The following is a 26,967-nucleotide window of genomic DNA, read 5'->3' as shown; positions in this document are numbered from 1 at the left end:
TTACGCAATATCTCTAAAATTAGAAAGGTCTTGTCTCAGAGTGATGCTGAAAAACTAATTCATGCATTTATTTCCTCTAGGCTGGACTACTGTAATTCATTATTATCAGGTTGTCCTAAAAGTTCCCTGAAAAGCCTTCAGTTAATTCATAATGCTGCAGCTAGAGTACTAACAGGGACTAGAAGGAGAGAGCATATCTCACCCATATTGGCCTCTCTTCATTGGCTTCCTGTTAATTCTAGAATAGAATTTAAAATTCTTCTTCTTACTTATAAGGTTTTGAATAATCAGGTCCCATCTTATCTTAGGGACCTCGTAGTACCATATCACCCCAATAGAGCGCTTCGCTCTCAGACTGCAGGCTTACTTGTAGTTCCTAGGGTTTGTAAGAGTAGAATGGGAGGCAGAGCCTTCAGCTTTCAGGCTCCTCTCCTGTGGAACCAGCTCCCAATTCGGATCAGGGAGACAGACACCCTCTCTACTTTAAGATTAGGCTTAAAACTTTTCTTTTTGCTAAAGCTTATAGTTAGGGCTGGATCAGGTGACCCTGAACCATCCCTTAGTTATGCTGCTATAGACTATAGACTGCTGGGGGGTTCCCATGATGCACTGAATGTTTCTTTCTCTTTTTGCTCTGTACGCACCACTCTGCATTTAATCATTAGTGATTGATCTCTGCTCCCCTCCACAGCATGTCTTTTTCTTGGTTCTCTCCCTCAGCCCCAACCAGTCCCAGCAGAAGACTGCCCCTCCCTGAGCCTGGTTCTGCTGGAGGTTTCTTCCTGTTAAAAGGGAGTTTTTCCTTCCCACTGTCGCCAAGTGCTTGCTCACAGGGGGTCGTTTTGACTGTTGGGGTTTTTCCGTAATTATTGTATGGCCTTGCCTTACAATATAAAGCGTCTTGGGGCAACTGTTTGTTGTGATTTGGCGCTATATAAATAAATAAATAAATAAATAAATAGATCCTTGATCTCTGGACATAAATAAAAATAAATAAAATCTGTAGTTTTTGTCAAAAGCATTTCCTTTCAGACACTTTGGCATAAATGTCTCTCCACACCTCTGAGCTGAGCTCAGCCAGCTGCGTCACATCAGCGCAGGACGTCTTGTTTTGGGAGGAAAAACATTTTGATTGATTGCAGTTTGTATTACAATGTTTGGAAAGAGGTGTCATTTGATTTAAACGGCGTTTCGCTTTAAATTTATTAATTCCAACTGGACTCTATCATTCTAACTTGACTCGACAGAGAACCGCACAATGTTTGGAGCTGTGTGAACAGAATAGAGGAGTGACTCACGATTGACATATTCAGGGATGAATGTGGTGAAAATCAAAAAAAGCTGAAACCCAAAATTACCCCCAACACCACTCGCACGGAAATGTTTGAATTCCAGAAGCTCTGAAATGCAATCTGGGACTATTCAAGACAATAAACTATAGTGAGTGCAGCATCCATTTTGGTGAGGAAAAAAAAACAAACAAAAAAAACAATTTCCTTATTCAAATTCATTCCAGTAGTATTCTGATCTTACTAGGATGCAGCAGTTTTCTAGCTTGGCAGATAGTTCTGGAGGAAATCACTGAAGAAATAAATTTAAAATATGGTTTGACTGAAACAAATTGTCATTAAACTTAAATAAAACAGGGATGAAGTGGAGGTGTAAGAGTCACTAGGCGTTCACAGGAAACACTTATTTCTATATGTATTTATTTATTTTCATTGTTACATGGTTTTATCTTTTCTGTTGTTTCATTTCATTAGGTTCTTTTTGTCTGTTTCTCTAAAATTGTACTGTAACATTATTAGTCTTTTATTATTGACTATTATTGTCTATTATGTAGACTATTATTGTTGTTGCTATTATTATTAATATATGAATAAAAATAAATAAAAAAAATTACAATTTGACTCTTACGACAACGAACACTGAGCCATTAATTACACAGAAAACAAATCAACACAAACGTGCTGATGCAAACAGCTTAATGCTAACTTTAACATTAAAAACGCCATAGACATTCTAACGCGTTAGCATCGGTCCCGTTTTTAAGTTATAAAATACATCTACCAACTGTTTCAGAAGACCATAACAAGTCGGTTTAACATAAAAAATATTAAATATTACTCACAGACATATGCTCTTCAGGGTTTTAACGGGGAAAAATTACGATAAAGCGAAATAAAATTGAATCCATGAATCCCAGATTGATGGATCTGCGAATCACTGCTTTGATTGCTTCAAGGTTCAAAGCAAAGCCGCTTTGCAGAAAAGTTGATTACACACCCGCTGCAGGTCTGTAATCAATGTCGAGAAATGATCATTTTCCAGAACAATCACCCCCCAAAACAACAGCCACTCTGAAGGACCGATAAGGGAATCGTTAAGCAAAAAGCTTATTGATGTCGGTGGATCGAATCATTTCTTTACAATACCCGAAAGGAACCGGTTCTCAATACCCATCTCTAGAAATAAGCGTCCAATTTCCCTTGCACAACTTTTTTCCTGGATGCCATGATCATTGACTCGACTGGACTGACGCTATGTTTGTTTGATCCGGTTTGAATTTTCCTGTGTACACCTGTGTGGTGCATTGTGGGATCAAATCAAACGCTGTGTTCACCGCGGGGACACGTTCGGCACTATTCGGGATTATTCTAGTTTTTTTTTTACCGATGACGAATGACGCGTAAAAAAATCTGACCGATGCCAAGTGCATCGGTCCAAACCGGTCTGGATCCGGGCCTGGAGTTTCTGTCACATGATTGGATGATTAAATATTTGCTTTAAGTAGCAGAGGTACCTGTCTGATGTGGGTGTTGAGCCCATTTTCCCCCCCTTTCTGTTCTCTTTCTGTCCCAGCTTTGAGTTATTAGTTGTTTATTTTCATCCTGGTTTATTCTCTGTTATTGTTCATTAATTTATCTTTTAGGTATCATCTGCTTATTTTTGCTGTTCACATTTCTGTTGTTATCTGTAGTGCTTTAATGCCAGGTTTTGTTATCACTTAGTCTCTTTTACGTATAGTTTATTTTTCAGTCTGTTCCAGTTTATTTTTGTCTTAGTGTTTTATTTCTTATTATTTTCGGATCAGTTTTTGTGCAGTTTATCTTCTGTGTTTAGTATCTTCTGTGTTTGCTCAAGTTTTTATTACTGTTCATATTTCCTTTGTATAGTCATTAGTTGTCATGTCAGTAATTCCTTTCATTGCTCACTCACACCTGTCTGTCTGATCCTGTCTTTGTCTGCACTCATCTCACTTCTCATGTATTCACACCCAGCTTCATTGTTATCACAGTCTCCCTCTGATCACCGCACTCTTGCCCTGCAGGTCACAACTCTGCACCTGTCTCATGTCTTTCACTTTGTTTCCGTCTGCTCTGTGTTTTCTTTCACTCTTGGCATCTGCTCACACATCTTTGTATTCTACATCACTTCACTTTGTGCACTCTCTTCCTCCCCATCTTGCACAGTGTTAAATCTTTGTTCACTAGCCACACCCCTTTCTAGATTGTTCCTCAGGTGCACCTTGTTAACTCCTGTTTTATTTAATCGCCTCCCAGCCACCACACCCCTGCTCCTTTGTTATCTTTGTACACTCACCTGGTCTGTGTCCAGTCCTGTTTTTTGCTTGCCGTGTATCCAGATCCTGCTTTGTATTTTTGGCTGTGTCTTTTGCCTCATCTCTGATGTCCAGAGGTGTCAAATCCAGCTTCAGAAAGTAAAAGTCCAGCCACATATTTGTTCCATCTTCCCAATAAACCAGCTGATTATAATTAGTTCAGCTCTTCAGGCAGGTGGATGAGCTAATTATTGAGATCACCTGTTTTAGGTGCACAGGTAGAAGCAACGTATGGGAGGGTTTTTAAATACTGAAGCTGGATTTGACACCTCTGCTGATGTTTGTGTCTGCTCGTGCCTCTGAACCCTGCTTATCCATGACTGTGTTTTTGCCTGACACTGTTTGTGCTTCTGCTACACTGACTGATCACCTGGGTACCGAACCTGAGCCTCAATTAAAGACCATGATTTCTTTTACACCCAGGCCTTGTCAAGGAGTCTTCATTGCGGGTCCTACCACTTTGGTCATGATAGTTACCATGTTGCAAGCATTATTTGTGGACAAAAAAAAACAAAAAAGCAACACAAACCAAACAAACAACAACAAAAAAAACAAAAAAGCACACTTATTCCATCAACAAACATAGTGATGGTTAGCTAATGGAGCTAACCACAACAAACAGTCAGCTGATCAACCATCAATAACCCCCCCCACACACACACACAAACGACCGCGGGTGAACGAAACAAAGACACGTAAGCGATCCATGTATTCAACACGAGAATACTCCCAGGAACAAATTCCCGTTCCAGTTGATTCAGTCTTGTTGAAAATAACACTGGTTGTACATTAAAATATGAACATGTCAAATTTGAAAAGCTGCACAAATGGGAGAAAATTGGAGTGGAACTTTGAAAATTTCTGACAAGAAATCAATGAAAATGGTGCACACGTATGGTGTCAGCATTATATTATATTAGAGGTGACAATTCATGGACATCGACGTGTACGCGTATTATCGACCTGCCTTTCAGTTTCCGTTCCTCTTGGACTTCTATTGAGAGCATCAGCAGAGACAGACTGGCTTCCTTTGGTGTCGTTTGGATTCAAAACAGCCTCATATGCGCTGGCCATGATATAATAATTAATAACTAATACATGTATATGTTTGGGTCAAACAAGCACGAGAATTTTGTTGATCCATTTGCATATTGTAAATTATTCTTGGTAATCTGGTTAATCTGGATCTCATTTAATGTTTTTTTCCTGCATGTTTTTAGACATGTTGGACTTGTGTAGACTGTAGCTTAACACTCATCTGTCTTCAATGCTTCACTCTTTTCAGCCTGAGGAGTGAGGTGGATCATGTTTATAATTTCTGGGTACAAATGTATTCAATTAAAAACATACTAAATCTACACGTACTGTATGGATGTTCTCTGCTTTGTACAGTGACCATAAGTATCTACGTACATGTAAAGGAAGATCCTTTAAACAGGTGAACAGGGCCTTTCAAGTACTCCATCAACAATGAGCCCTAAATTATTATGAAGTATTCTCCTAATGTACCTTGGCGGTCAAATTTATGTTGGTGAATCAACGATGATACGCCGGATGAAACTCGAAGTCGGGGTGTTTTGTGACAACATCATGAAAGAACTTCCCTCCATTTTACCAGAATTTACAGGAATCAACAACCTTAATCCACCTCGCTGTGGTCACTGGGGTGGATTTCTCATTATTTACATATTTAAAGTGGGGAAAAAAGCATTGAATTTCCACTTCTTTAGCCAGAGAGCCGTGTTGTTTACATGCTGCTATAGGTTGTGAAAGCTGAGCAGATGGATCATGTGGCGTTCCCCTTCTCTTTGAAAAAAAACTCTAAATGCCATTTTTTTTTCTTCAGGTTTATATTTCGCTGCTGGGTAGATTTTGATTTTTTTTTTTTTTTTTGAGTTGAACTCTGTGAAATGGACTTTTGTATATTTTTACCAAAATTATAGCATAAAGATCATTTAGACCAGGGGTGGGCATCGAGGGCTGAGACACTGCAGGTTTTCCACGTAACCAGTCACCTCAGCAGGTGGGTTGCTGATGAGCTTCTGCTGTGAACATAAACACCTGGTTGTCAGTGAAATCACCTGCTAAGACACCTGATCATTAATGAAATCACCTGTTGAGGCGATTGGTTGCATGGAAAACCTGCAGTGTCGCGGCCCTTTATGGCACATGACTGCCCACCCCTGATTTAGACCGACTTTACTGGAACAGAATGGAAAGAATGATTTTTCATCTGTGCGCCTAACATTTACTACCCAATGTGTAAAGGCTTGATATTCCTTATACCCCCATCACACATAGGCAGAATCAGGCAGAATGGTGTCAGAATGACAAACCAGCAAGTGTCCGAAAAGTGTCAGATTTCAGTTCCAAAATGTTCTGACAGCCATCTACTGAAGTCCACACAGTTGGTCAAAATCGTCCGGCGGCCCCGAGTATGATGCACATGTTCAAAACCGTTGAGATGGGACACCTATCCGACGGCGGTCTGAGCGCCATCTGAGCACAATTTAAATATTCTGAAGGTGAGATAAACATGATCCGAAATGATTTGAATACGTATGAGGGAACCTCGAGATGGATCGGGCATGGCAAAGCCTGCCGGTGTGACCTGCACATGCCACTTATCCACTTATAATGTCCACCTCCACTGTCCCCTAATCCTAACTCCCCCTGGAGAGCAAAGGAACCATTGTGGCACGCAGCCATCCATGTGCAGGCGATGTGAACACAGCGCAAACAAACCGAAAGCACTGTTTCCACTGTGGGTCAATGTGTGGCACAGCACACGGTGCTGCAGATCTGGACTGGCTGTTATATCCATAATAGACCTTACAGTACAGATAATATTCCTCCCCATGGGCGACATAAATAATGTAAACTATTGTGCCCATCAGATCTGTGACACCATGGCAGCTGTCAGAGGCTCAGAGCTGAACAGATCTCACCGCTGTAATAAACAAATTATTGCTTGATCACATTTAATTCTGTCAGACATATGACGTGGAACTGTTTCATCATGACAACATATGAAACATGAATCTCACATCCAGGAGCATTTTGCAGTGCATCAGGAGCCAGGACCACACAGCCTGTGGTGGAATGCCGGAAACAACAATGCCATAAATAAATCTCATGTGATAATTCAACCAGAAATCAATATGTAGAGTTGCGTTGTGGGGGGGAAAAAAAAAATTAAAGTTGCTCGAAAGGCTGCCTCTGATGAATAGTGGGAAAGCTCACTGCAAACGTTTAAGTAAAGGTGTCCTTTGACTCTCAGCAATGGTTAGCTGGCAGTAAAACTATCCAGTGACAGCTGAGCACATGCACACATGCATGCGTTGGTTGTTCTTTGATGTCCAATACAGGCCCTGTGCAAAGGGAGGAACACAGTGCTCCAGTCCCGTGTTTGCCATCCAGAAATTTGGAGATCGGGCAGTCTGCAGCATCTTTTATAGCCGTCTGACAGCACATACGCTTTGGATGCGATCTGACAGGTATGGACGAGGCAGTCTGTCTGCGTTCTGACACGGGTGACCACACCTCTTTTTTTTCCTCTGACTGCGTCGGATTATGGCAATACCTGCCATGTTGGGCATGGCTCCGGCACATTCTTGCTATGTGTGACGGGGGCTTTAGGATCATCATAACGCAATATTTTCTTTCAGCCTGCATCATACGCTTCTTTTGTCGTCGCCCTCTTTTTCTGTTGCCACCCCTCTCATGCACCACTGTTTTTTTTGTTTTTTAATCACTATATGTTTTCCATGCAGCCGGTCTGCTCTGTGTCAGCCTGATCCCGTCAGATCTCAGAAGCTAAGCAGAGCAGGATCTGGTTAGTACTTGGATGGGAGACCTTTTTGGAACACCAGTGGCTGTGTGTGTTTCTCCAGGTAAAACTGGAGTTGCATCAGGAAGGGCTTCCGGCATAAAACTTGTGCCAATTACCAATGCGGATCTGGCTGTATCCGCTGTGGCGACTCCGAACAAAACCGGGAGCAGGCGAATGAACAACAACAACCATATGTTTTCCATCAGTGTCATCCAGGAAGCATAACCCACTAACATCTGTTTGCTGTAAAACACCTCTGTGTTGTGTGAATGCACCTGTTTTTAACAGGAGCCTGGTGTGATTCTTTTCTTTTCTTCCCCAAGATGCACACATGCTTGTTGTCCAATAAATGGAAGGAAGACATGATGTACTTAAAAATAAAAACCCCAAACATGACATGAGAGGGAGAGGAAGTCAGACTTTGGCTCATTTCATGCAGAAAGTGCATAAATACAGTCGTTATGGAGAACCAGTTCAGCTTATGGACAAATAGCTGTTCTGGAAATAGATCTTTCCACAGCAGTGGATGGAAATGAAATTATAGACATTGTGAATAATTGTAAATATAAAACATCTACCGATTTAAATGAAATTGATATGGTGGTGGTAAAACAGGTCATTGAATGGATTGTAGAACCATTAACATACATCTGTAACTTATCATTTCAAACCGGTAAATTTCCCAATCAAATGAAAATAGCTAAGGTTGTGCCGCTGTATAAGACTGGGGATAGACACCACTTCACAAATTATAGACCTGTTTCTTTGCTTCCACAATTTTCCAAATTATTAGAAAAGTTATTCAATAATAGATTAGACAAATTCATAAATAAACATAAATTACTTACTGATAGTCAATATGGATTCAGAGCACATAGTTCAACATCACTTGCATTAATAGAATCAGTTGAGGAGATTACAAACGCCATAGACCACAAATTACATTCAGTTGGAATATTTATAGACCTTAAAAAGGCTTTTGATACAATTAATCATGACATATTAATCAATAAACTTGAACAGTATGGGATTAGGGGGTTGGTGTTGCACTGGGTGAGAAGCTACTTAAGTAACAGAAAACAGTTTGTGAAGTTGGGGGAATATACATCATCATGCTTGGACAATGCTTGTGGCGTCCCACAGGGGTCAGTATTGGGTCCAAAACTGTTTCTAATTTATATAAATGATATTGTCAATGTTTCCAAAATATTAAAATTAGTATTATTTGCAGATGACACAAGCATTTTTTGTTCAGGGGGGGATTTGCAGGAGTTACTGAGGAGGATCAGTATAGAAATGGGAAAATTGAAAATATGGTTTGACAGAAACAAATTATCATTAAACTTAAGTAAAACAAAATACATGTTATTTGGCTATTGTAATACAGACATACAGGTTCAGTTACAAGTCGAGGGGGTAGATATTGAAAGGGTACATGAAAATAAGTTTCTGGGGGTGATAATAGATGATAAGATAAACTGGAAGACTCATATAAAACATACAAAGTAAACTGTCAAGAAGCATTTCAGTTCTAAACAAAGCAAAACATATTCTGGACCACAACTCACTCTGCATTCTTTACTACTCACTGGTTTTACCATATTTACAGTACTGTGCAGAGGTATGGGGTAATACTTATAAAGGTACAACACAATCACTATCAGTAATGCAGAAAAGAGCTATAACAATTATTCATAATACTGGCTATAGAGATCATACAAATCCACTATTTTTACAATCCAAATTCTTAAAATTCACAGACTTGGTTCATTTTCAAACAGTACAAATTGTGTATAAAGCAAGAAACAATTTACTTCCAGCAAATATTAAAAATATGTTTTTTAACAGATCAGGGGATTACAGTCTGAGGGGGAAATTTAATTTAAAGCATAAGTGGGCACGAACAACATTAAAAGGTTTCTGTATTTCTGTCTGTGGGGTGAGGATGTGGAACAGATTGGGAGTGGGGCTCAAGCAATGTCCAAGCATGAACCAGTTCAAACAGCGGTACAAAAATATGTTTTTTTCTGGGTATAGGGAGGAGGAAGGGTAATGAGGGTTAGGGTGTTTTTGTTTTTTGCTTCGGCTTGTAAATATATAGTATTTTGTATGTAAGTAGGTATGTGTAGGTGTATATTTATGTTTGTGTATATATATGTGTATATATGTATATGTGTATATATGTGTATGTATATGTGTATGTATGTTGATGTGTGTATGTATATATGTATGTGTATGTGTATATATATGTATATATATATATTGATATCGGTTTAGGTGTGTAGGAATCTATGTGTATATGTGGCAAAGGGTATTACTGGTTGTGGGGAAAAAGGGGTAGGGATAAATAAGCTGATGCTTCACCCTACCCCTTTTCGGACATGTTGGGTACACAGTAGGAACTTTTTTGTTGTTGTCTTTACTGATCTATCTTGTAATTGTTGTTGTATCAAATGTTCGAAATAAACAGTTTTTCATTTTCATTTTCATTTTCATTCATATACCTGTCCACTCTCTGAACTCCCACACCAAAGCTCTCAACCAACCAACAAACCAAAGGTTCTACTGAGCAAAGATGGAAAGAAATTAATTAGACAGCTGTTATATTGGCTGAAAAAGAAGCAAAAAACAATACAAAAAAGAAAAGCTCCTCCCTTACAGCACCGCTCTCTGTTCCCTCCATCATTCAACCTTAAACTAATGACAGAAAAGTAAGATAAAGAGAGTGCAATCACTAATTAGCAGACACTTTCCTTTTGTATAAAATGCAAGTGATGAACTTCAGGACACATATAATTACAGTCTTAATTAGAGAGTGATTAGAAAAAAAAATCTGTGATTTGCCCTCAAGGTACTGTGATACACTGTGTGTAGTCACAAGCAACACCACAGACATGAGACACACACTATACTTAATAGGACAGAGTACAAATTGGGTAGTACTAGATAGATAGATAATACATACTATATTGACATAGACTGAATAGAAGACAGACAGACAGATATCAGTAAGACTCATAATAGATGGACGCATTAAGTCCAGATAGACAGATAATGCGTACTAGACAAACACACAGCACATAAACAGAGACTAGATACTAGATATAACATTGACAGAAGATATAAGATGGAGACCAGGTACTAGATGTATCGTTAGCAGTAGATACTAGATAGAGACTAGATACTACATTGACAGTAGACACTAAATAGGAACTACATACTCGATAGATAGACCCTATAGTGGATAAGAGATTAATGTTAGATATTAGTCAAATACTAGACAAGAGATAGACAGAACCTCACTGGATACTAGATAAAGAATGCATGTAGATTAGATTAGATTAGATAGAATTTTATTAATCCCTTGGGAAGACTCCCTCAAGGAAATTGAGGTTCCAGCAGCATTGGACAGTAGCACACAGTGTAAGAAGCACACAGAGCATCAAAAGTGAAAGTAAACAAACAAACAAACAAACAAAAAACAAAACAAAAAACAATGTGCAGATATAAATCTAAATCTAATCTAAATGCACTGTGGCATGTGTGTCTAAATGTTAAAATCTTCAAAATTAGTGAATTACTTATGAAAACATATAGCTGATATTTTCACTTTATAAAACGACAGATGTGATGTTAGTTTAAATAAATTGTCCGGAATTAATTTGTTTAAAATTATATTCATAAGTCAAAACTGACTGCCTGTGCATAACTTAGGTGATATGGCGGTGAGTCTGTATGGTGTGAAGAGAAATTGTCTTTATTTTCCCCTCCCTCTTCCCTTTGCTCTTCACTTTCATTTTTTTTATGGTCACCAGGACTCTTTTGCTGAGAGGAGGCTGATCTGGCACAGAAGCGCTGGCTCATTGTTGTGTCAGTTGCTGCTAGTGTACTGAAATCAATACTGAAAGTTATCGGTTTAGCTTTTATCTGTAACTTCCGCTAAACATTTTAGGGTTTATCGGTTTCGCTTTATAAAAGTAAGCTTTTCAGTTAGCGGATTAACTGTCATCAAAGCTAACTTTTTGGTTAGCTGTGCCCACCACTGGATGGGTCCCAGACAGACGGACAATAGAAAATCGATAGAGTACTACAGTACTAGGTACCTAAACTTAGACAGGTAGAGACTATACTACAAAGATAGATACTAGATTCTAAATGGAGATATAAGATAGACTGATAGATACACGATAGCTGCCACATACTAGATTAACAGATACACGATGTATAGCAGGCTCGGACTGATAATCTGTGATTGTGGGCATTTGCCCGGTGGGCCGCGTGGGCCGGCCCTCCCATATTTATAGAGATTATGGAAATATACAGTGTTCTTGAACCACGCGCTGCTGTCAACACGAGGAAAGTCTGTGATCGGTGAAGCTACAGCATTTACTCGGCGCAGCTGCAGAGCCACTTCCTGAATTTGTGTCAAAATAAAAGTTCTGTAGTGTTTCATACACGGCGCAGTCTTATTCTAGGTTTCAGTTTTGTTTCCATTTGATCACACTACGGAGACTTACATCGAGCACAATGATTGACATAACCAACAGCCAATGACAATAGAGAAGCATACAGGGTGGCCAATCAGATTGCAGGAAGAGCAGGCGGCCACTCCCGCCCCTGTGAATGGATTAAGTCCTCGGCGCATGGACTTCTCTCCACTCTCCTACTGATTACAAGGTTAGAATCATTTCTTTTATCTTAATTAACTGTGCTTTACTTTTGTTAATCTTTAAATGCAACAGCTACGGACTTCAGCTCCTTAATTTGCTGATGTGTGAATCTTAGCAGTGGTTACACATTATCTCTCTCTCTCTCTCTCTCTCTCTCTCACACTCTCACTCACTCACTCACTCACTCACTCACTCACACACACACTTTGGAGACACAAAAACTTTTTTCCGCTTGTGTGCTTTTGCTTCCGTTTTGTCAGACTATATCACAGGGGGGCAGGGTCGCCCCCCCCCCAAAAAAGTGCGCACCGGAGGAGATGTGCGCTCCTGTAAAGCTCGTGTATTTACGCTGCACCGTTGTAAGAGACTAACTAAGAGTGAAGAGTGATGACAGTATTTTGTTTAATTATTATTTGAATGTATAGATGCTCGGTCAAGTGATCTCCTGCATTCCACACAGAGCCGGTGTTCTGTCGAGGTGAGGTGCGCCAACTTTCGACACTCTGAGCTGTGACGTACCTTGGCATTGTCCAATAGGAACGACGCATTGGGCCAAAACATGGAAGACTCGTGGCAGAAACCACTGATCTCTACAAAATGGATTGGACCAATCCGATTGGTGCAGAAACCACTGATCTGTACAAAACATTAACATGTGACAGGACTGCTCATTTATAGAGCAGTTTTCTGAAGAAAAATCATTGGAAATGTTTTTTTGTTGTTGTTACCTCAAAATTTCTGATTACTGTTAAAAAAGTTTAGATCACTTGTAATTAAAATAGCTAAATAAATCAATAAATGGTTCTTTAGAAAGCTTTCATCTGTATTAAAACCACCTGTTATTTCAGATTAGATAATTTCTTGTTTAACATAAGGAACCTCAGACATTTATTTTTAGACAAATAAAATAACATGAAAACTTGTATATTTTTTGAAGTCTGGTAGATTATTTATATCTTATTTCATCCAGAAAAACAAACACTAAATAAATACAAGTGTTTATTATAAATGCAAAAGGAAATAATTTAACAATGACTGCAGTGTGATTGTAAAGTAGGATTTCTGTGACATAAACCTCATGATGTTTTATATATATATATATATATATATATATATATATATATATATATATAGTCATTTAAACTTGTAATTTCGTCAAAATATGTAATTGCCTTTAATATTATCAGGACACCCCCTCGTGGCGCCGGGTCCGCGTTTTGTACTATGATCAAGGTGAAATGACAGTGAAAGTGTGTGTTTAGGTGTGTGTTCATGGTGTTTAGGTGTATAGTATTTGTTCATTGGGGGTTCGGTATGGACGGGTGGGTGTGCGTGTTTGGGGGTGGATTCGTCGGGCCAATAGTGGGCTGGTCCAGAGGAAAACTGCTAGGGCCGAAATTTGTTCCCAGTCCGACCCTGATGTATAGGATTCGAGGATTCAGGATTCAAAAGGAGTTTATTGTCATATGCACATAAGGAACATGCTCCCTGCACAATGAAATGTGTTTACTGCATTTTTACCCATCCTAATTGCCAATTTGGAGCAGAGGTCGCCTTTTATGGTGCCCAGGGACCCAGCTCCAGATGTATTTCCCTGCCCTAGGTCACGAGCAGGGCTGAGCAAACCTTCAAACCTTGACCGACCTCATGACACACTTAACAAACAACAACACACATAAGCTGGTCTGGTACATGAACACAAATAAAAGCACACACAAGGAAAGAAGATATAGATAAGTATAGATACTCCTAATTGAGATGATGATGAAGAAGAAGTTCTTATTTAACATGGATAGCCAAGAAAACCACTATGCTTATGTCCAGAAGGGCCCACACATGTCTGTCCACCTTCTTGGCACATCTGCTCGGAGTGCCAGTTGGGAGCTTGGCTGTGCTCATTAAATGAACCTCGCTTGGCGGTACCACAATCCAACATGCAAACCATTATGCTACCACCTCCCTTCAGTAACTACTCTATACTACATACAAAAAGAGACAGAGAGTAGATAGTACATATCTTACTACATAACTAGAGAGATCAGATACTAGATTAATAAAAGACTACATAGACAGAGGCTAGAAAATTGACAGCTAGTTATAACATATTAGATAGACTGAAAGCAGATAGATATTAGATACAAGATTTCAGATGTAGAACTAGTTACAAGCTACATAGACAGACTGAAACACGGACAGACGGATACATATACGATTGATGGAACTTCTCTTGCAACAGACACACAAGAAGTGACAACAACAATTTATCCTTTCTGTGTGGTGTTAGATTGTATTTCTTCTCCAGAATCTCTCCATCCATCTGCTGAAATCCTATTTTCATGACAAACAATAAGACACACACTCAGTCCATCACTGCACCCTGTAGCTGGCAGAGAAAAAGGGGGGATGAAGGAAGGGAGAGGAAGAAAATAATATGAGTAAGGGGAGAGCTGACAGGAAAGGAATGGAAAGACTGCGAATCACTGAAGAATTTGAGGGATTACCCGTGAAAAGGTTCTTGTGTGTGCACACGGGCGTGTGTGTGTGTGTGGTGTAGATAGCAGCTGTTTTCTGAGGCTTCTCCCTTAACTCAAAACTGGGAAAAATAAATGCAATATTGTCCTTTTTTTTCTGAGCAACCAGCCACCCATTCTCACATACAGCAGAGAAGCTAAAATAAATGTTTAATGGTTGACAAAATTAACCTCAGCTGATATATTTACTGTCTCACAAACAAAGGAAACAGATTTCACACGTATCAAACATGCAGCCAAGAGGGTTTGACAGTCAGACAGCAGTTAAACATCAACTCACCGGCCTTGTCAGTCTTGTGGGGCGGTTTGTTGAGCTCCTGACCAGGCAAACAAGGACACAATCCTTCACATTTGACTGAAATTGCCTTTCCAGACAAGCAGCTCTGGAACTCCAACTTGCACTGTCAGAATGCACACAAAAACTGCATGTTATGTGTGTTTAATTTTACAGATCCAAACCTAAAAAAATGAATAAATCAATTCCAAAAAGAAAAGCAGTGTCAGTGACATTCGCACATTTATGCAGGTATAAAATATACGCACCAACAACATGCATTGTGGTGCAAATGTTGTGTAATTGCAAGAAAGCAGAAACTTTCTTTGTTGAACTGACTAAGGAAAAGATTTGCTGAGCCAGGATTGGTCATTTATCTTAGATGAACACATGTGTCCATTAGGCAGCCATGTAGACACACCATTAGACGCAAAGATGCCCAGTGACATTTTATTATTCATTGCAGCACAAACCAAATGCTTTGCAAAAAACCAAGATGGACTGCTTCAGAATGTAATTTAACAGTACAACTCCCATTTCAGGTAAGCGAAGGGGTAAGAAGCTGTTTGCACGAGTTGTAAAAAGTAAAGAAAAAAAAAATCCAATTACAAAATCCTTCCAAGAGGAATAATGAAAATCAAAACAAGTTATGTAAATTCTTCTTGTGAGATGATGACAGCAGGGATTCTCAGTGTGAGATCATGAATATGCATACACGTCCATATATTGCACATCTTAAGAAAACATGCCTTCCACAGGCTTTATGCTGTCAGCACATTCATTTCTCACTCTACAATTCAAATCCATAATTTCCTCCCTGTCACCTCTGTGAGAGCAGCACTAATGTTGCTTAATACAATGTGTTGACAACAGCACCACACCTTGTCCCATTTCCAAGATATTAAATGATCTGTCTTAGGAGTGGGGGAGCCAGAGAGAGAGAAGAGCACAACAAACCACAGACTGTACATAGACTGGACAAATAGAAGTAGTAATAATAATAATAACAACAACAACAACAATAGTGTGTATATGAAAACAAGAGTCTCAACAATGTAGAAGAACTACATTGAGACAGTAAGCTAACTTGAAAAAAGTAATTAATTAACAGAAAATAAAGGGGTTGCATTCTTCTAAACACTGTTGGGGTCTAACGCCAAAGGTTCTAAAAACATTCTGGAATCACAAACCATTCCAAATCATGATAGAATCTTTGCATAATTTATTGCCCACCTTGAAAAATGTCAGTGATCTATTTTATAAACACTACACAATCTAGAGCCTGTGGATCCTCATGGGCAATGCACTACTATATGTATATGTATATATATATATATATATATATATATATATATATATATATATATATATACATATATCAATCAATCAATCAATCAATTTTTTTATATAGCGCCAAATCACAACAAACAGTTGCCCCAAGGCGTTTTATATTGTAAGGCAAGGCCATACAATAATTATGTAAAACCCCAACGGTCAAAACGACCCCCTGTGAGCAAGCACTTGGCTACAGTGGGAAGGAAAAACTCCCTTTTAACAGGAAGAAACCTCCAGCAGAACCAGGCTCAGGGAGGGGCAGTCTTCTGCTGGGACTGGTTGGGGCTGAGGGAGAGAACCAGGAAAAAGACATGCTGTGGAGGGGAGCAGAGATCGATCACTAATGATTAAATGCAGAGTGGTGCATACAGAGCAAAAAAAGAAAGAAACAGTGCATCATGGGAACCCCCCAGCAGTCTACGTCTATAGCAGCATAACTAAGGGATGGTTCAGGGTCACCTGATCCAGCCCTAACTATAAGCTTTAGCAAAAAGGAAAGTTTTAAGCCTAATCTTAAAAGTAGAGAGGGTGTCTGTCTCCCTGATCTGAATTGGGAGCTGGTTCCACAGGAGAGGAGCCTGAAAGCTGAAGGCTCTGCCTCCCATTCTACTCTTACAAACCCTAGGAACTACAAGTAAGCCTGCAGTCTGAGAGCGAAGCGCTCTATTGGGGTGATATGGTACTACGAGGTCCCTAAGATAAGATGGGACCTGATTATTCAAAACCTTATAAGTAAGAAGAAGAATTTTAAATTCTATTCTAGAATTAACAGGAAGCCAATGAAGAGAGGCCAATATGGGTGAGATATGCTCTCTCCTTCTAGTCCCCGTCAGTACTCTAGCTGCAGCATTTTGAATTAACTGAAGGCTTTTTAGGGAACTTTTAGGACAACCTGATAATAATGAATTACAATAGTCCAGCCTAGAGCCTAAAGCCTATATATATATATATATATATATATACACACACGAGGTCTGTTAGAAAACTATCCATCCTTTTTATTTTTTGCAAAAACTATATGGATTTGAATCATGTGCGCTTGCATCAGCCAAGCTTGAACCTTTGTGCGCATGCGTGAGTTTTTTCACGCCTGTCGGTTGCGTCATTTGCCTGTGAGCAGGCTTTGAGTGAGCAGTGGTCCACCCACCTCGTCGGATTTTCATTGCGATGAAAATGTCTGAACGATTTGGAGCTTTGCTGCATCAAATTTTTCCAGAAACTGTGAGAGACAGCCAGGTGGAAACCATTCGGAAGATTCAGACGACTTTCAGGGACGATTCTATGGGGATCACACAGATTAAGGAGTGTTACAACCGGTTTAAAGACGGCGCACAATGGCGGAGGGCGCGCCGCACTCCGAGTGGCGATCGACAGGCTGAAACGACTAGATAATTTTCAAAGTGAACACTGTGTTGATTCGGGACATCGTCTGACTACCAGAGAAATGGCAGAAGATGTGGACATAGCACTTTTTCGGCACATTTCACTGTTACAGGAGTTTTTGTCACGGAAAGAGGAGCGGAGGAATTCGCGCATCGGGACAGAGCCGCTAATGGTGGAGAACAAAAAGCAACGCCGTGATAAAGCCTCATAGGAGCGCGACGCGCCCTCCGCCATTGTGCGCCATCTTTAAACCGGTTGTAACACTCCTTAATCTGTGTGATCCCCATAGAATCGTCCCTGAAAGCCGTCTGAATCTTCCAAATGGTTTCCACCTGGCTGTCTCTCAAAGTTTCTGGAAAAAATTGATGCACGGCGTTGCTTTTTGTTCTCCACCATTAGCGGCTCTGTCCCGATGCGCGAATTCCTCCGCTCCTCTTTCCGTGACAAAAACTCCTGTAACAGTGAAATGTGCCGAAAAAGTGCTATGTCCACATCTTCTGCCATTTCTCTGGTAGTCAGACGATGTCCCGAATCAACACAGTGTTCACTTTGAAAATTATCTAGTCGTTTCAGCCTGTCGATCGCCACTCGGAGTGCGGCGCGCCCTCCGCCATTGTGCGCCGTCTTTAAACCGGTTGTAACACTCCTTAATCTGTGTGATCCCCATAGAATCGTCCCTGAAAGTCGTCTGAATCTTCCGAATGGTTTCCACCTGGCTGTCTCTCACAGTTTCTGGAAAAATTTGATGCAGCAAAGCTCCAAATCGTTCAGACATTTTCATCGCAATGAAAATCCGACGAGGTGGGTGGACCACTGCTCACTCAAAGCCTGCTCACAGGCAAATGACGCAACCGACAGGCGTGAAAAAACTCACGCATGCGCACAAAGGTTCAAGCTTGGCTGATGCAAGCGCACATGATTCAAATCCATATAGTTTTTGCAAAAAATAAAAAGGTCGGATAGTTTTCTAACAGACCTCGTATATGAATGTTTATGAGTTCAATGGCACAAATATTTCATGAGGTGAAAGCTGGAATGTTCCATTCAATGAGGCAAAGCCGAACCGCAGTTAGGAGTATTCGGCCTTCTTGGAGTCCCTGAATGGAGTCCTGTATGGGGCTCCCGTAGGGGGCTGACTCCGTTGTTCTGCTGGGGGACTTCGACACACACGAGGGCCATGACAGAGACACCTGGAGAGGCGTGATTGGGAGGAACGGCCTCCCCGGTCTAAACCCGAATGGTTGCTTGTTATTGGACTTCTGTACTAGTCAAGTACTGTCCATAATGAACACCACGTTCGAACATAAGGATGCTCATAAGTGTACATGGTACAAGAGCACCCTAGTCCCAAGTTTGATGATCAAATTTGTGATTGTATCATCTGATCTGAGGCTGCATGTTCTGGACACTCAGGTGAAGAGATGGGAAAAGCTGTCAACTGATCACCATCTGGTGGTGAGTTGGATCAGAGGATAGGGGAGGACTTTGGACAGACCTGGTAAGCCAAAACGGATAGTGTGGATGAAGTGGAAATGTCTGGAGGAGCCTACTGTCCAACAGATCTTCAACTCACACCTCTGGCAGAGCTTTTCTTGCATCCCTGTGGAGGTTGGGGGCATTGAACCAGAATGGGCAATGTTCAAAGCTTCCATTGCTGAAGCTGCAGCGGGGAGCTGTGGCCTGAAGGTCTTAGGTGTCTCAAGGGTTGGCAACCCTTGAACAATGTCATGGACACCGGGGGTCAGGGACCAGAGAGTGTGTGCCAATTACAGAGACATCACACTACTCAGCCTCCCTGGCAAAGTCTACTCCAGGGTGCTGGAAAGGAGGGTTCGGCCGACAGTCGAACCTCTGATTGAAGAGGAACAATGTGGGTTCCATCGTGGTCGTGAAACAACCGACCAGCTCTTCATTCTCACAAGGATCCTGGAGGGTGCCTGGGAGTATGCCCATCCAGTCTACATGTGTTTTGTAGACTTGGAGAAGGCGTATGTTTGGGTAACCTGGGAGAAACTCTGCGATGTGCTGCGGTAGTGTGGAGTGAGGGGGTCCCCTTCTCAGGGCCATTCAGTCTTTGTACGCACAAAGTGAGAGCTGAGTTCGGGAGGCGGAGGAGGTCAATGTGGGCCGGGAAAGGGAAGTGTGAAGTCTGGGGTCCCCGCTGGAGCTGTTGCCCCCGTGACCTGATCCCAGATAGGCGGTTGAAGGTGAGTGATATATATATATATATATATATATATATATATATATATATATATATATATATATAAAGCGTTTTTGATTAGTCAGTTAAACTTGATTCACTAAAAAAAGTGTGCGTTTCCTCTTGCTTTTGTCTTCAAGGTGAATTATGTCATTGTTACCGCACTCACTCATGTGAGCCTTTACTGTGCCAGTTATATTCATTATATTGTTGTGAGTAGTCTTAAGGGTCTACAGTCATGCTACACCACATCATCCTCCACTGGATGCATAATGAGCTGCAGTAAACTACATTTTTGTCCCCCGCCCATAAAATAAGTGGGACCATTGAAATGGACTCAATGAGTCTGTCTGTGCGTGTCGCATTTTGAGAGGCCTTGATTTCCCCTTTCTGAGACATTACTTAGTTGTATCATATTGTAAATGGACACAAATGTGATGTCTACGCATGTGACCTTGACCCAGATTTCCAAGGCCATCTAAGATAACGGCTGTCAAAGACACCCACCGTCTAACCCCAAAATACCACTTTTTCTCTCCAAATATTAATCCTGGAGCTTACAGTTGTATTGAACATCTATAGCAAATCATGTGTCCTGACTCCCTTTAACACATTACATTTGAGCTTGAACCTCAGGGTCAAGGTCAAACAGGCAAATGGATAAAACAATAAAACCTTTTTGTATATTTTGCCTTCTTAGCACCAAATATCTCTTCTGAAGCCTAAATTTGCATTGAACACCTATGTATAGCAATTCATTCATCCCAGCTCCCTTGAGTTGATTGCATTTGACCTTGGAACTTAGGGTCAAGGTCATGCATGAAAATGAATGGAAAACTACTCTTTCCTATATTATTTGGCCTTTTCCCACTCATTTCTCACTGTCCCATGAAACAGGGGGACCACTGAAATAGACTCGATGCATCTGTCCGTGCTTATTTATTTTGTCACCATGCCATATCAGGATAATAAGCAGAGGACTTCAGCCATGTATTGGCTTGTAGCATTCCAAAATGCCAAGTGCTACTTCTGCATTTATTTTGGTGAAAGTAACTCAAAAGCACTGGCGGGCAGAGTTCCGCTATTCCACTAATTATCAAAGCTAATGTTTTCATTATCGGATTAGCTTTTCAAGATAACTTTGAAAACCATCATCGGACTAATTATCTTCCGATAATTTTTTGACCGCTAACAAGTTTTTTGCAGGCGTGGTGAACAAAGCTTAACAATTACAAACATTTACAAAGTCTAAAATCAGTTAAGTACCTACCTGTTAAATGTTTTGTAGTACATGTGTAGTTCTATCCTCTGAAAACAGAGGAGAACTGGTTCCAGAAGAAACTGCTCTATCCTCTGCAGGCAAGGAGAACTGGTCACAGAAAAAAAAGCTAATTTCTTTTGACCCCGTACTGATATGCTGGCAATATCACCCAAGTCATCCAGAGGCATACAGTTTTAACTTATGGTTAAACTTTTAACCAAACTAATTTCAGACAGGTTATTTAAACTAACGTCACGTTTGAAGTTTTATAAAGTGAAAATAGCAGATATATGTTTTAGTTTTAAAGTAATGCACTAATTTTGAAGGTTTTAGTGTGGACATGCTGTGTTCAGGTGCATTATGGGTAATCTCAGTACATTCACGACAGAAGAAATGCATTTGAGATGCTCTGATCAGACTCCACATGGACAACAGCATTAAACCCTTTGTATATTGTGCCCAAAACTCTCAAACACAAACGCAATAACAATGTCAATAAACTCAGAGAATATATTCACGAGAGTTTTTCTTTATTTAACAGGACTGGAGGTTGAAGCTTTCAAGAAATGGATGACCTCTCCCAGTCACTGTCAACAAATAACAGCCCCCAAGTATTTTATGCTCGTCTCCCTCCTTGGGATAATTTGGCTTTGATGAAATAGTGTTTTAACACCTATTTTTATGGGTTAAAAAAAGAATAGAGAAGAGGATGATTTAAGAGGAAGAAAGTAATGGACTTAACTTAGTGGGCTTATGCCTCTCATGAGATAAGAGCACTGTCCTCCTAATAGGATATTGAGTGCGAGTGTGTGTATCTTGTGATGAGGGAGGCATGTAATGTAATAATAAAACACAAATAAGCCTGAGACCAGCATCTTACTGAGTGGCTCACGAGTGAGCAGCGTTTAAGTTGGGCCACAGGGACTCATCACTTTGCCAGCTAACTGAACCCCTGCTAACCAAATTACCACAGGGAGCAGAGGGACTTCCAGATCCTTCTTCTCTTTGTGTTGTTCCTCTTTCATGTTCTCCTCCACTGCATCTCCTCCACAGCTCACAGGCAGGCAGGTCATTAGTAAGGCCTTGGTCCTGAGTGAATCCTATGCACAGCCTTTAGTGTAGTCACAGCGGTAGATGAAGTGGGTGTGTTCTCAAACATGGCACTGGCAACAAATACCACTATCCACACCACAGCCGGAGGGCGCGTGTTAAGAATGTGGAGTTTAAGCTGTGGTGGGGCGAAGGTAGAATAAAAGAAGGCATCATTCCAACAGTGAAGATTAATTGTATTGCTAATTACAGTGGTTCCCAAACAAGCAGCAACCTCCAGTGCTGAAAAATGAAGCCAACATGGACATGCCAAATCTTGCAGTTCCTTGAATGGCCACTTGAGAATTGCCCAACTTTACAACAGAACTAATCATTTCAAATAATTTTTGATCCTTCGTTGTCCTTTGGCCTCCTCATTATAAATATTACTAGGACTGCTTTCTTCCACCTGTGAAATATAGCGAAGATTCGTCCCATCCTGTCTATGGCTGATGCTAAGACCCTGATCCATGCATTTATCTCTTCTAGATTGGACTACTGCAATGTTCTATTTTCTGGTTTACTGCAGTCTAGCATTAGGGGTCTCCAATTGGTTCAAAATGCTGCAGTCAGACTTTTGACACGAAGCAGAAAGTACAACCACATTACACCCATTTTGGCATCCCTTCACTGGCTTCCTGTCCCAGTGAGATCAGATTTTAAGGTTCTGCTACTAACCTATAAAATTATTCATGGACTGGCACCTCCCTACCTAGCTGACCTAATTAAACCTTACGTACCAGCCCAGGCTTTACGTTCTCAGGGTGCAGTACTACTTGTTGTTTTACGCTTTTTTCTCTTAATTCATTTATTAGTAATTGGAGGTTGCGGCCTCAACTTTACCTAAATTCTGGGTCTTTTAGTGAAGTTTAGGACTAGTGATCACCTTAGTATTTCTCTGTTTTTCTTGTTGATTAATGCTGGCAAATTATACAGTACTTTTTGTCTTTCTGATGCCTGATTCTGTTTTTCTCTCTGTTTAAGGTGCAGCTCCATCCAGAGATGGGAGTTGTACGAGGTCTGTCAATAAAGTAACGGCCCTTTTTATTATTTTTTTTAAACTATATGGATTTCATTCATATGTTTTTACGTCAGACATGCTTGAACCCTCGTGCGCATGCGTGAGTTTTTCCACGCCTGTCGGTGACGTCATTCGCCTGTGAGCACGCCTTGGGAAGGAGTGGTCCCGCCCCCTTGTCGGAATTTCATTGTCTGGAAATGGCGGAATGAAAAGGACTTTTTTTCCATCAGATTTTTTTCAGAAGCTGTTAGAAACTGGCACCTGGAAACCATTCGAAAAATTTATCTGGCTTTCAGTGAAAATTTTGCGGGCTTCACAGAGAATAAGGGCTGTTACTGTCGCTTTAAGGACCCCTTTAAGGACGGTCGGCGCACCGCGCTCTGAGCCACGATGACGACGCACAAACCACTGGATAATTTCTAAGCTGATGACTCTGTGGATACGAGACGTCGTGTGCTCTTTCTCTGGTTATCACAAGAGCTGGACATCAGCCATTTTCCGGCAGATTTCACTTTTAACCAGAGATTTTGTCATGGAACGCCACGCGGAGGCTTTGCGCGTCACGACCGATTCGCTTGATGAGCGAGACAAAGAACGCCTCCGTTTTGGCGTGTCAGAGGACAGGTTAGGACATGCCTATCTCGGCTTTCAATGCTTACCAGTCCAGTAAGTATCAGAGAAACTGTGGAGAGCTAGATACGAGACAGACCTCGTATTTGTGTTGGCGATCCTCCTGTCCTGTGCGTCAGTAGCATTTCTTGTATATTCGTCCGTGAATTGTTCTGTGAATTGTTCTGTAATTTATGTTTGTAGCATGGCCCAAGCAGAGGGTCACCCCTTTGAGACTGGTCTGCTGGGGGTTGGCAAGGTTAGACCTTACCTGTGTGAAGCGCTTTGAGGCAACTCTGTTGTGATTTGGTGCTATATAAATGAAAATAAATTGAAACCGAATTGAACTAAACATGTCTACAGCCTGGTTTTAGTCTCTACAACTAGTTTCCCTGTTCATGACAATTATACAGCGCAAGTGATTATATAACATATCAGTTTAATCTATTTTAAGTCTTAAAGTTATGAATAATTAAAAGTGTGGTCACGTTGAGTGACAGCTAGCATGTACTGGCGGGTCCAAGCAGGAACTAGCTAGCAGATGTAGCTAGCAGTGTTTGGTAGTTACTGTGGACTTGACCATATTTGTCTTTTCAGAGCATTTTATTTCAAATATCTGAGATAATGTGGCAAAGATGGAGTTAATTGCACCAATTGATCATCTAAGTCTATAATCCAGTATTTCCACTGAGTTAAATTTTAGTATTATTTAATTTGTTTATTAGTATCATCAGCACTAATTAGTTATCGGTAGCTTTGTGACATTAGCTCCAAAGCCACTGTTTATCAAATCCACAACACAGACTACAAAAAAAAAAAAAGGATAAATGAAACCTGTTAGCAAAACATGTTATAGTTTTAGCTTCTTTGGTAACTTCAAGATGGGGACAATGTTCAGGCTACATTCATTCCACCCAGGTCACACCAGTCTTGTCCACTCTTCACCTCATTATGGGGTTGGCCAAGACAGCAACGTTTGGAACTGCCACATATGAGTTTCAAACCAGGTGTTCAGAAAACGAATAGATGACATCACAGACGGTTTGTCCAGACAGGCTATTTCTTCCAACAGTGGTCCTCAGGGACCCCTAACCTTCACATTTTTCGTATCTCCCTGCCTGTTAAAAGCTGATTAGGTCATTTAACTGATAATTTTATATGCTTCAATTATGTCCTTGGCTGTACCCTTTTAGTAATTAACCGTTGCAGCCCTAAGGATTTTACTGTACCTTTAGAAATTCCCCTTTTAAGGTAAGTTCTTATGTGATAATGCCCGTATGTTGCATATCAAAATATTCAGAAGAATCTCAGTTTTCTCAATCTGTGTCAAGAACACTGGGCAAATATGTGATCTATTAACAGGAATATGATGAATAGCTGACCATGATGCAGGAGAGTGTCATTAGGGTTCCAAGAGATAATAAAAAATAGCAACCCCAAGCTGTGCTGTACAAGTGTGTTCAGATGGAGTTCAGCTATACAATACTAACAGACTACTTAAATGGTCCATTTTCATCATATATTTTCTGTGTATTGGACTGTGATTTTATCTTTGCACCTTAAATATATCTTTTTATATAATGCTTGAATAAATCCTTGTCATTTGATTGGTGGTTTGTATGTCACGTGACATGGATCATTCATCCCATTTGCCATTGTACTCCATTTAGCGTGCAATTTTGATTCCATTTAGAGTGCAAATTTGGTTCCATATGATTTGTACCATTGCGTGCTGGAACCTCCACGTGTGCACACGGGCAATGACGGCACTTCACAGCTTATTGACACTACTCATTCTTCTAACCCAAAAGAAAAAAAAAAACAATTCCAGTATGCCATAAGGTGTTTGGAGGCTTTTGCAATATTGTAGGTAAAGTAGAATTGCTGTTGGATGAAGAGCTAGACAGATTTCTGTTGCCAATTTCCACTGGTTTGAGAAAAGCAGAAGAAGTACATGAAGAAGTCCATGCACAGCATCAGCTGCTGACTACATCATCATGATTGTCAGGGCCGCTGCTAAGGTTTTGGATGCCCTAAGCATAACTGGTCAGGGAGGCCCCCCCACCCCCATACAAGGGAGCCCCCCCCACATACACACAAAAGTTCTACTCAAACCGTTACTATTTATTAAAGCATTTATCGTTTAAAGTTACATCAAATCAGCAAAGCCAACGCAACCTAGCTTAAGCAGCACCACTGAACATTAAGTAATCAAAACAATTTAAACCTTTAACATGTACTTACCAGCAAGGGATGCACGGGCATCATCTTTTTGTTTCTTTTTCCTCCGTTTTTCAGCTCCAGACTCCTGCTGTCGCTTCATTATTTAATTGTGGCATAGTGGCAACTTGTCGTCTCGTGTCAGAATCGAATGTGGGCTAGCAGTGCTACTTCAGTTAGGTGCAGGGTTGCCAGATTGGGTGTTTTCCCATCCAACTGGTTTGTTTAAGGTAAAAATATGGCACTGGATGAGTTTTTTGTATAGAATTGCCACACACATTTTAAAAATCAGTTCAAATTGCGCAGGATTTAGTGCCTCCATGCATTTTTGAGCATTTATTGGACTGGAAATCGTCACTTCTGGCAACTCTGGTTAGGCGACACAGCGAACAGAGAAAGACGCAAACAGGGCTGTACCATTTCAGGGAATCAGGGCAGGGGAGGATGGGGGCTTTATATTAGGCAAAAAAAAAAACAAAAAAAAAACTGTTAATTTGCCCCAATTAAGTAATGGGGTAGGGGCCTACACAATGTTTAAAGACAAAAACGATGGGTCTATTCATAAATAATTCATATTGATTTTGAAATGTAATAATCAGTGTTGCCACAGTTACTTTGACAAAGTAATCCAATTACTGATTACTCCTTGAAAAAGTAACTTAGTTACTTTACTGGTTACTCAATTGTAAAAGTAACTAAGTTAGATTACTAGTTACTTTTTTAGTTACTTTCCCCAGCTGCCGACAACAACCCACGTCAACATGACAATGATACCTGTTTTGCCAAAACTCACTTTATAGTCACCCTTTCTTGACTTCAATGAAAATAAATACTTGTTTTATAAAAAGTAAAATAATCTTTCTTGACCTCATATTTAACTGTTGACAGCACTGTAACAGTAAAACTTGCAATTTCTA

General features: G+C 40.4%; 1 protein-coding gene across 1 annotated transcript in view; it reads right to left on the bottom strand.

Moving 5' to 3' along the window:
- spock1 (SPARC (osteonectin), cwcv and kazal like domains proteoglycan 1) overlaps window positions 1–26,967 on the bottom strand; it is a 601,282-nt gene that overhangs the window by 75,695 nt on the left and 498,620 nt on the right. Inside the window, exon 9 of the mRNA XM_034180928.1 lies at window positions 14,936–15,056. Within this exon, the coding sequence (XP_034036819.1) occupies window positions 14,936–15,056 (121 nt within the window). The remainder of the gene's footprint in view (window positions 1–14,935; window positions 15,057–26,967) is intronic.

This window comes from Thalassophryne amazonica, chromosome 11 (assembly GCF_902500255.1).
Source record: "Thalassophryne amazonica chromosome 11, fThaAma1.1, whole genome shotgun sequence".
NCBI lineage: Eukaryota > Metazoa > Chordata > Actinopteri > Batrachoidiformes > Batrachoididae > Thalassophryne > Thalassophryne amazonica.
This window is presented reverse-complemented; position numbering and strand designations above follow the sequence as displayed.